Source organism: Anser brachyrhynchus, assembly GCF_964034855.1.
Source record: "Anser brachyrhynchus genome assembly, chromosome: 3".
Taxonomy (NCBI): Eukaryota; Metazoa; Chordata; class Aves; order Anseriformes; family Anatidae; genus Anser; species Anser brachyrhynchus.
The window spans coordinates 281,003-292,119 of record NC_137696.1 but is presented as its reverse complement, the minus strand read 5'-3'; the positions used below and the strand labels follow the sequence as shown (position 1 = coordinate 292,119).

The 11,117-nt window shown below is 48.9% G+C and overlaps 1 protein-coding gene across 1 annotated transcript; it reads left to right on the top strand.

Annotated features, from left to right (window-relative positions):
- Positions 1-701: 701 nt before the first annotated feature.
- LOC308192788 (uncharacterized protein) lies at positions 702-10,149 on the top strand (the record flags this gene model as incomplete). Its single annotated transcript, XM_080586700.1, has 6 exons — positions 702-729; positions 2,859-3,043; positions 3,634-3,784; positions 6,202-6,533; positions 9,735-9,808; positions 10,034-10,149. 6 exons carry the CDS (start codon positions 702-704, stop codon positions 10,113-10,115), a joined length of 852 nt encoding a protein of 283 aa, XP_080442826.1. The 3' UTR covers positions 10,116-10,149.
- Positions 10,150-11,117: the final 968 nt, after the last annotated feature.

Here is an 11,117-nt window from a genome sequence, read left to right as displayed (position 1 = left end):
ATGCAAATCACGCCGGAGGGGAGGGGAGGGGGGCGGGCGAAGGGGCGGGGCGAACGCCCAGAGGAGGCCGAGCTGCGCCAATCAGCGCGGAGCGGAGGTCGGGCGCAGGGGCTCGGTGGGCGGGGCACGCGGGCGGCGAGCCGCGGGGAGGGAGAGGCGGTGCCGGGGGCGGGGCATGCAAATTCCGCGCGGGGCCGAGCGAATCGGGCGCGCGGGGGCCCGAAGGGGCCGCTGGGAGGCCCCGGCGACGCGGCGGCGGGGCGCTCGGGGGTCGCGGCTGCGAGCGGAGCGCCCGAGAGTGGGCCAGAGCGGCGGGTTGAGCCCCGGGAGGGCGGGGGCGGGCGGTGGAGCAGCGGCCGTGAGGTGGGGGTGGTGGGCGCGGGAGGGGGTGCGTGTGTGCGAGGTTGAGTGAGCGCCGCTGCGCTTCAATGGCCGGCAGTAGTGGCGCGGAGGGTGGCGCAGTAAGCGGGGCGTTGAAGGGGGTTCCGGCGCCTGCCAGTGAATTGGCAGAGTAATTAGGAACCGGCCGTTCCGTCACGGGATGTTCGCAGTTTCGGTTGGCTAGATGGAAAGGGACCGTAGCGTCCGTATCTGTATCCTTGATCGTAGTAGCAGGAGTTTTGACGGCCCTTGGTTGTTGCATTATCCCCTGTGTAAAAGGACTGGTACAGCGGCTCACTGAAACTGCGCTGTTGAAACAAATGACCGTGGAGCCACCACCTTACTCACGTAAGGCGATGATATTAGAGGGGATGGAAAGCAAAGAAGGTGAAGAAGAGGAAGAGATCTACCAAATTACACCGCAGAGAAAAGTTTTGCAAAAATCAACAATTTATAAAGAAGAAAAGGGGGGAATTGTGGGAATAAAAATGTTGTTTTTGCAGAGTTACGTTGTTTAGAGGGAAGGAATGCGGTGTTGAGATAGGCTCGCAGTGATAAGAAAGCTTAACGGACAACCTTGTAAAATGCAGACAACCGGACTCCTCAGAGCAGCTAGGTGAAAATCACGGTGTCAAGTCAGATCAGTGAAGAAACATTACCGCTTCAAACAGTAAAAAAGTCAAAAGAAATTTGAAATTGAACAGGCCGGCAACTGAAGGCCACGTAGTGTCTGTGAAGCGTCGGATAGGTTGTGAACCCGGAATACCCAGTCAGTGGGGAAACACGGGAGGGTCCCGGTCGTCGAGAAAGAAAGTACATAAACTGTACTGTGTGACTAGTAGGCGCGCTCCTGCTTGTGGGACGCGTGCCATTGCGATCGCGAATAAATTACTACTTCACTGAGATCCTCGCCTGAGCCTAAGCTACTGGCTACGGAGTGTTTCTCACGCTCCCTGCGCGTAATCCTGGCTACAATATACCGTGTTATCGAAGGTGCCTTTTAAACAACATTGATAGAAACTCAGGGGGCGATAGTACTGACCCTGGGTGTGGAATTATCCACGCAGGGAATAATCCACGCTGCACCAAATATGGTAGCCACAGGAGCGCTAATATACATAGCGCGTGCCAGATGCGACGTGAGAATCCTGCACCTGGATGGCCTGTCCCAAATGGCGAGAGGTGGTACTGGCTACGTGGCAATAAAGCCAGGAAGGTGTTGCCCCTGGGATGGAAGGGAGCTTGCACCCTGGAGGCAGTAATTCCAAACGTGACTATTATTGAAGACCCACAAAGCCAAAGCCCCCTTGAGACCACACGCAGGATTAAGCGGACTCCAGACAATTCTCTAGTAAAATTCTCTAGTATTTCACAGCTTTGCAAGGTGGTTTTTACCTCGGTGAGGGGTGGGTGAATTAGAAAAAGCTATTGCAAATATCTCCGCTATAACTGAAGAACTAGAAAATAAGTTTGATAAGTTTGCAAAAATAGCACCGTAGAATCGAATAGTATTAGATTCATTAATAACCTCATAAGGAGGAGCGTGCACTGTAATTAATGCTAGTTGCTGTATAGATGTAGATCAAACGGGACGGATTTGACTGATATTTGGGGGGAAAAAAAGGTATACTGGGGGGCGTGGGGGGGGAAAGATCCTACATAGAGTAGCTCAAGATGACAGTTCCTGGGCATTTAGAAACATGTGGGAGAAACTAACTTCGTGGTTACCTGAACAGAATTGGCTCAAACAACTATTTGTTGGTATTGTAAAAATAATGGCGTTGTACGCCTCCCATCCCCCGTGACATCCGAAGAAGACTATTGCGCCTTAACGTTGGAGAAACTCAAGAGCGCGGTACGTGAAGAGGTGCAAAAACAACAGTAGGAGTAAGGAAAGGAGAGGAGGGAGCTGTGAGAAACTAAGTTGTGTTTTTGCAGTAGAGAACTAATTTTCTGTATTCCGAGGTAGTTGTGCAGTCATAATGAGGAGAAACGCCACGTGGGTAAGCGGACAGTAGGCGGCCTCACTGTTCCGAAATAAGGCAGAAGCTTGAGGAAAAACAGGTTGAGCAGCGTGGGCACGGTAAAACAAAGATCACAGGTTCCTGAAACATAAGAAAGGGGAAAAAAAAAAAAAAAAGGAAATACGAAGGGAGAAATTAAAGGGTTGAAAAAGAAGTAAAATTGTACATACATGGTACATACAGGGGAGGGGATCAGGCGTCGGGGAACAGGGAATAAAAGTTGATGCTGTGCTTACTGCAATGCGCTCCTGATCGGCAGGACGCCCGCCACTGCAACCGCGAATAAAATAGCCTCACAGAAGATCGCGTGTCAAGAAAATTATTTGAGATGTTTCTCGCAGACAGACTTGACGAGAGAGGACCAAGAACACCCGCGCCTTCTTTAAAAATAAATAAATAAATAAATAGATAAAAAGGCAGCACGGGGGCAGCCTCAGGGTCGCCTTCCCACAGGGAAGCGGCGCCGTGATTGGCTGGACAGTGAGGGCGGAAGTGGCGTCACGGCTAGCCTTAACTCAGGGCGGAAACGCTCCGTGATCGGCTCGGAGGAACGCAGGGCGGAGGTGCCGTGCAGGGCTTGCCGGCACTATGGGCGGAAGCTGTCGGGCCGGGCCGCCGCGGCGCGGTGCCGCAACGAGGTTGGTGGTCGGCGCCGCCCCGGGCCGGGCCGGGCCGGGCCGGGCCGGGAGGGGGCGAGGCGGCGGGCGGTTGGGGCGCCACGCGGTCGGCGGCTTCTGCGGAAACGGCCCTTGTGCGGGGCGGGGGCGGCGCCGGAGCGGAGCGGAGCGGACCGGGCGTGCGGCGGGGTCTGCACTGCGCGGAGCTTCGGAGGGCTGGGGGAGAGGGGGGCGAAGCGGCGCGGGGGGGGGCGGTTGCGTGCGCTTGGCCGACTCCCCTCTGGGGCGGATGGACTGCTCCGTCCCGCGGCATGCTGGGAGCTGTAGTTCTGTGGCGCGCGGCCGGTCTTTCCCCGAGCCGGGGCCGCGGCCGGGGCCGGGCCGTGCGCGCCGGGAGGCGCAGGTTGCCGCTGGCTGCGAGCGCGGCTGCCGGCGGTGAGGCGAGCGAGAGCCTTCGGGGGCGCTTCCCCGGAGCGTCGGGCCGGGAGGGGTGGGGGCTGCGGCGGCCGGGCGCGGGTCCTCGCTGCGCTCGATCGTCGGGCTGCGCCTCGGAGGTTTTCCTCCCCCCGCGCGCTGACGGCCGGCTCTCTCCTTTCCCTGCGGCTCACCAGGGCAGAAGCAGCTCCCCGCCGCTGGGACCCCCGCGGGGTTTGTCGCCGAGCGAAGGTGGCGCGGCAGCTGAAGGGAGGAAAGCTGCAGCTGGCGTGCTGCAGTCGCAGGTTTCCCAGGAGAAAGAGCAGCCCGTCTGTCCCAGCTGTCCGGGTAAGTCGCAGCGACCTCCGGGTGAAATCCGGGCGTGAAGGGGATTTTGGTGGCTCTCTTAGACGGCTAGCCCTACCAAAGGTCGCATCGGTTACAAAAGGTAGTAGTAACCTTGCAGTTTGTGTGTTCTGTAGCGTCTGTAGCACAATAAACTGGCAGGTGAAGGAATGAGCGGGTACAAATACACGTGACTCTACAGCTGAGATTAAATAACGTGCAGGTTCTTCTGCGTTTTGTCTTTCAAAGCGCGTTGTTTGACTCGGTGGTCCTTAACGATGATCCTCGGTGGTCCCTTCCAACTCAGGATATTCTACGATTCTGTTGTTGCCGAGCGCCTGAGCTTTTTGCTCACATTACTGAAGAAAGGAATGGCTGTGCTTCTTCCCCACCCCCCCCTCTTTTTCTTTTTTTTTCCTCCCGCTTCAGCTTTAAGAATTATCCTAGAAACAATGAACAAGTGCTTGCAGGGCTTTATGGAACGCTAGTTGTGGTCAGTCAAGAACGACTTGGGAGGCAATTCCTTTCGTGGAATTGTAGAGTGATCGAGAGATCAAGGCCAGCGTTGTGAAGAAATAGTGCCAGGTTATAGTCACAGGTGACTGCCTTCTGAAGGGAACAGAGGCTCCCATCTGCAGATCAGACCATCTTTACCGAGAGCTTTTCTACCTGCCTGGGGCTTGGATCAGGGACATTGCTAGCGAGCTTACGAGCTTAGTTCAAACTTCAGATTATTCCCTACTCCTGCTCTTTCACGTGGGTACCAACAAGTTTGCAGCAAGAAGTCTGTGTTCAATCAAAATAAATTTCAGGGCCCTGGGAAGATAGCTAGAGGATTCAGAAGCACGGGTTATCGTCTAGTATTTTGGGATATATTAAACACAGTGTAGCCAGCTGGTCAAAAGAGGTGATTCTCCCACTGTATTTAGCGTTGGCGAAGCCTCTCCTTCAATATTGTGTGCGATTCTGGGCTCTACAATATAAAAAGAACGTTAAGATCCCTGAAAGCGTACAGAGGAGGGCAACAAAGCCGGTAAAAGGATTGGAAGGCACGCCCTGTGTGGACGCTACGGTACTTCGGCTAGCTCCTCGGAATTGTATATAGTCATGAGTAACGCTCCTGATTCTAAATACATAGTCTTTCCCTGCATATAAGCCGAACGCTATTCTACAATCGTTTGCTTCTTCCGGCAGTGGATCCTGTCTTTCAGTGATTTATGGGTACTTTACATGTCCTGGATATTGCTTTCCAGATACCTGGAGCTTGCTAGCTTTTCTGTCTCCCAGACGTGTGGCTGATAGTGGTCTAGTCTTGTGAGCTGTGCTGCCGTGAAGTCTGTCACCTGTTGATGTTGAAGGTACTTTTCTGGAAAGAGGAAGGTGGTAGGTACAGTTTCACACCAGGCCATCAACAAAATCACGTACTCTTTTTATCATCTCCAGACGTGTTTCCTTCGGTGGCTTCTGGACTTTGGTCCATATTGTAGGCCCCGAGAAGGAAGGAGGTTGGCTTTTCATAACCACAATTTCTTCCAGCTGTTTCAGATGGATTTCATGGTTGATTCTAGTTGAAATGACTGCCTCAGGAAAAAAAAATAACAAAAATGGTAGTCCAAACAACTTATAAAAAAATAAAAATAAAAAACAAACGAAAACACCGCTCCCATTTCCTCACAGCTTATTCATTTGCTGTGGTATCTTCTTTATGGAAAGAAGTGTCCTTTCCTTCCCAAGCTGTAAAGGAAGAGTTCAGGTACTCTTCACTTGTGCGCTTTAATCTGTGACGTGTTTGTTCGCATAGAACTTCTGGGAAGTTTGGCGGTAGAGTTTAGGGTTTACATGTTAGGTAAACAGAAGTATCGCTCAACTCAGAACATAGTTAAATAAAAGTACAATATTTATTTAAAATGAATAAGTGTGTGTCTATAGTCTTGTGTCCTTTCTTTGCAGAACTCAATAGTTAGCCTTTATACATATTTCTAAGTTGCCCGGTTTATCAGTGTACAACACAGCATTCGGGAATATCATCTGAGATTTTAGGTGAAGAGGACTGTCCTTTGTTCAGTTGTGCACTCTTGTGTGTCAGCCCTGATTCTGAACCGTATAAAAGCTGGAAACTTCTTTCCGGTTTTCTCTCTAACCTCACTGAAGTGTGGGTACTTCCCAGCGTACGTGATGCTATTCAGCATGTGGATATTCTGTTTCCTCACACTAGCTACAATTCCGGTGAAGTTACGCATCTTGAGCCTGCATGTTAGTGTTTCATCCTTTCAGTTCCACAAAAGGAGGGTTCAGTGGAAGTTTTGAATCCTGTAGAGTGGAATACAGGTTTTTAGCCTCAAAGGCTTTAGTTATTTTTCCCTGGTGAGCTTTGGAACAGAAGATATGTAACATTAACAATTTTTTATTATTCATTTCAGGACTCTTTGACAGCCCTCCTGGATCCGATGATGCAAAGCTCACTGACATATCCTACCCAGGAGACCAACAATCGGTGACGTTTGGAACCAAATCCCAGGTGGGAAACATAAGTGATCAAAGTGGAGCAAGAATTCGTGTTGAGCATGGGGATTCAAATAACAAGTGCATTTTCGGGAACTGGCTCTATCCTTCATCGCAGGTGAAAGCAGCTCTGTGGGCCCTCCAAGGAGGCACCTCTGCAGTGATTGCAAGTGGAACCCACCCAAAGATCTCGGGTCATGTCATCACAGGTGTTGTGGAAGGGAAGAAAGTTGGAACTTTTTTTTCAGAGGTAAAACCTGCAGGTGAGTACGGAAGTAACATGTACATTGGGAGCTGTAGAGATTTCCTGGAAGTTTAGGGTCAAAATTTGGCTAGGCCTGCCTGTTCAACAAATGGGAAACTACGCTCTGCTTGACAAACGGCTTTTGAAAGGTAACTTTTAATGTTGGAATAGAACATCTTGAATCCTCTGCTCGGGTTCCTTCCAGCTGATGACTTGCTGCATCAGACTTGCATTCAAAGAACTGGGTAGAATTTGTATTGCTTTTAGTCTTAGAGGTTATCATCTATTATTGAAGATTCCAGGGTGAAAGCGTGCATATAGAATGTACGGCTGAACTAAGATAGTGTGTAGTTTGGGTTTTTGTCGTAAGTTCTTTTAATGACTCGGTCTTTTGTTACCGTATGCAGGAATGTTTTCCTGCCTCTGTGTTGCTGTGACAATGTAACAAGGGCCGCAGAAAGTCAGACCAAAGATCGGTGGTCTTAGCAGAATGGAACGAGTATAGAGCGATACTTGTGACTTGCACTTTAAGACAAGCCAATGCCTTTGAGTATAAAAACGCTTAATGTGTTTCTTGTAAAAATCGGCCATATCCTTTGAACCCATGTAAACACTTAGCATCCGTGGGTCACAGCAGTCACGAGCCTTAACTAGGTATTGTGCGTAAACTCTGGAGCTAGCACTATGTGGAGAACTGCTTCCTTTATTTTGTGTGTGTTTGTGGGCAGGAGGAGCGTTGAAGTTTGCTTCCTGCTAGCTTTTGATGCCCCCGCCTTCTGTATGGAAAGAGAACACGGGTGATCGATCTCTGTTCAACTTCTATGATATGAGACATCGTCTTTTCCCTCATCGTCTCTTTGTCACATGAAAAAGGTTTTTTCTTAGTCCTTTTCTACAGAAACTGTTCCAAAAGTTTGGCGATCCCTGTTTCTCTTGGCTGAAACTGTTTTTATTCTACTGTGACCTTTTTAAGATAGGCAAAAATAAAATTCTGTGTAGCATCCAAGATGCAAATGAACCTTCAGTTTATGAGATAGCAAGGCTAACTTTGAGTTTTGATCAGACTGGTGATGTTTCTTGTTGCCTTTCCTAGGCCTTTTCCAAAAGCTTAAACGTGTAAGTTGCTCTTCGACGCTGATGAGCATTGGGGTGATGTTTTCATAGGATTATGTGCAGTACCGAGGCCTGATTTCCCCTTTTGCCTCTGCATTTCTTCACGTTTATCTGCTTTGAATTGTGCTTGCTATTTGGTTGCATAGCGGCTGCAAAGGAATCACAGGCTGGTTGAGGTCGGAAGGACCTCCAGAGGTCACCCGGTCCAACACCCCTGCTCAAGCAGAGCCACCCAGATCTGGTTTTCCAGGACCACGTCCAGACAGGTTTTGAAACCTCACAAAGACCGTGACTCCACGACCTCCCTGGGCAGCCTACGCTAGTGCTCAGTCACCCTCACAGCGAAAAAGTATTTACTGATGTTCAGGAAACCACAGGAGGGGAACATCGTATGTTTCGGCCTGTGTCTGTTGCCTCCTTTTTTGTTCCTTGGGTACCAGTTAGAAAAGTCTGGCTTTGTCTTCCTTCCACCCTCCCTTCGTGTATTTACAGACATCGATGAGATCCCCTCCAAGCCTCCTCTTCTCCAGGCCGAACGGTCCCAGCTCTCCCAGCCTGTCCTCATAGGAAAGGTGCTTCAGTCCCTTACCGTCCTCGTGGCCCTCCGTTGGACTCTTCGCAGTGTGTCCAGGTCCCTCCTGTACTGGGAGGCCCAGGCCCAGCACTCCAGGTGCGGCCTCACCGTTCCTGAGCAGAGGCGGAGGATCGCCTTTCTTGACCTGCTGGCAATACTTTGCCTAATGCCACCCAGGATACCCTCAGCTGCTTTTGCAGCAAAGGCACATTGCTGTTTCGTGTTCAAGTTGGCGTCCACCAGGAAACTTAGCTCCTTTTCCGAGAAGTTCCTTTCTGGGAAAAAGTGCGATATCAGCGCTTTTCACTTTGTCCTACTGCAATAAATTTGTATCAGCTATAAAGCTTTTCATCTTGTAACCCCACGTCTCAGACGATTACAAATATGGTGAACAGCAAAAGTAAAGGTGAAATCTTACTGCGACCCTTCCTCTACCATGGAACGTGGTTACTCCCATTCTTTCTTTTGTCTTCTGTCTTCCAAAACACACTTGAAATACTCAGGTACCTTTTTAAAATGAACTCTTATCTCCTCGCGTGTGTCACTTTTTTTCAAAGAACACGAAAATACGCTCTACTTTATAAAGTATGACCTCGCTTTAAAAAGCTGTTTTAACGCTCCTTAATTAAGTCTTCTTAATCAAGTGTCCGCTAGTTCTTTTCTTACCTCCTGTTATTTTCCTTAATGTGGGAATTCCTGCTCTGGCAATTTCTGTAGGACGCTTCTGAAATAGAAGTCCGGGCCTATTAGTCACATTTCAAGTCATCTGTCCTACAGACAATTTCAAGAGAGTTAAAAATGAAAACGTAGCCTATCCGTGAGCTACTTGAGAACTCCTTAGTGAAATGCTGCGTGAGCCTTTTGACTTGTTACTTCTGCTTCTGTTTCAAAACTTGTTCTGTATCGTTTCAGTTTGAGACAGGTTCTTTGATATCCACGCCAAGAAGAAAACCTTTCTTCCGTAGGAACCCTTCAGTGTGCACAGGGAGAGGCGTGGAGAGAGCAGCTATTCTGCAAGCTGTTACTCAGGCCGCTTTTGGCTTCCAGCGCTGTTTGTACATTCCCGTGTTGTTTTGCAATCTTTTCTCTTTTCGTTAGTTGTCTAATTAAACTTTTTCAAAGGATGCCTCCCTGTTTTCAGTTTTCTCCTAAATCTCTCCTGAGATTTAGCCGTCCTTGTATTCTTTTGCTCTTTGTCAAGTCTCTTTGATACAAGCTGTGTGCAGCTTTGATACGAGCTTGTTTGTCCCCTATGACCTGGATGATCTTGCTGAATCTCCGTGATGCCTTGAAAAGGGCTGTGCTCGGGGACCGTGGCAGCATTTTGGTATCTGATACAGATTTTCCTGTTCTGGCATACAGTGAATTTCTTTGATATGTCTATTAGGACCGTACCTGTTTTCCTGCTTTGAGTAAAGAGTTGGAAGATGAAAGGTTAGCGTTCGTTTCCTCCCACATGGGCTGTAACCTTTGTCTGCGTGTCTTGTGGTTGTGTTTTGTTTGTTTGTTTGTTTTGGCAGGCCCTCCAGCAGAGCAGCAGGGTGAAAGGGCTCGAGCTGGTGGCAGGACCCTGGCAGCTCTGCAGCCTGAGCAGGTGAGAGAACAGTATGTGCTCACTCTTTAAGGTTGGGAACACGTGGCAAGCCTTAAAATACAGGTTTATAACACAAATGGGTCCTGGAAAAAATCAGCTGGCTCCAAGCATCCAGGGAGTCAAGACGGCGAGAAGATGTGTCAGTAGAAATGAGCTGAAGTGAGCCAGATGTCAAACACCACGGACTTCATATAAGGATGCAGTTCAGAAACTTTTCTCTTTCAGAGAGCGGAGATTGATTATCGTCTTGCTGACTTGTTACCTGATCAGAGAGAAGAAATTCTCTTGGCAAACGAGAAGGACTTAGAAGAAGCTGAAAATAAAGGTAATATTATGGGTCCTTTCATGGTACTCCTGTTGTCATGAGCTTTTCTGGGCCTCAAAGGAAATGAGCAGAACTAGAATATTCCGTCACCTGCAATTGGATATTACGGCTGTCACAGGTTAGTGAGCCCAGGACTTTGAGAGCTTGTCAGTGGAAACAGCTGCAGCTTCCATAATTACATGAGAGATGTCTTCATCAGAGAAGACAGAGAGGCCTTTGAAAGCAGCAACCCACGGCATTGTTTAAAAAAAAAAAAAAATCTAAATAAATAAATAAATAGCGTTTTCTTTTGCCAAAGGAGGCTCGCTTTAGGAATTGAATATAGCAAGTATCTGCCCTGTTATCGTCATGTATGAAATAGCATGAGTATCTCCTGGGCTGGTTAACGTAATGTTTGGCCCCTGTGGGGAAGGTTGTTACTGAAAAATGATGCTTTCCGGAACGAACCATGTTACCTTCTGACCGAGGAAAGTACAGTTCAGGCAGCATAGACTAAATCCGTTCTCTTGCGTTCGAGGGGTGCATCGAGAAGCTGGTCTTGGGTTAGAAAATGTGTGAAACTGGCACGTCACAAACTGTAATGCAGAGAGGTCTTTGATAACAAAAGCGTATTTCTGTTGGTGAGTTACTGGAAGGCTGCAAGAAGTCTTGCCTCAAAAGACTCTTCTGAAATGAATTCTGTTGCCATCCCAATTTTTTTTCCTCTACGGGCACATTCTTGGGACTTGCTTCTGCAATGTCGAGAGTTATTCAGGGTTGGTTTTTGATACCCAGCGTAGAGAAGGAGTTAGCTTACGTTCAGGTGCTGCGGTTTCTGCACGTGTCTTATAACGTAGGTTCCCTGCTTAACTTGCAATTTATGAGGTTCCTACCAATGAGCACTTTCCTGTCCATGCCGAACGCAGCTGAGTTGCAGGCTACCATTAAACATCAAATGTTTGATATAGATTGCTAATAGCAAATCGCAACTGTTAAGAATATATG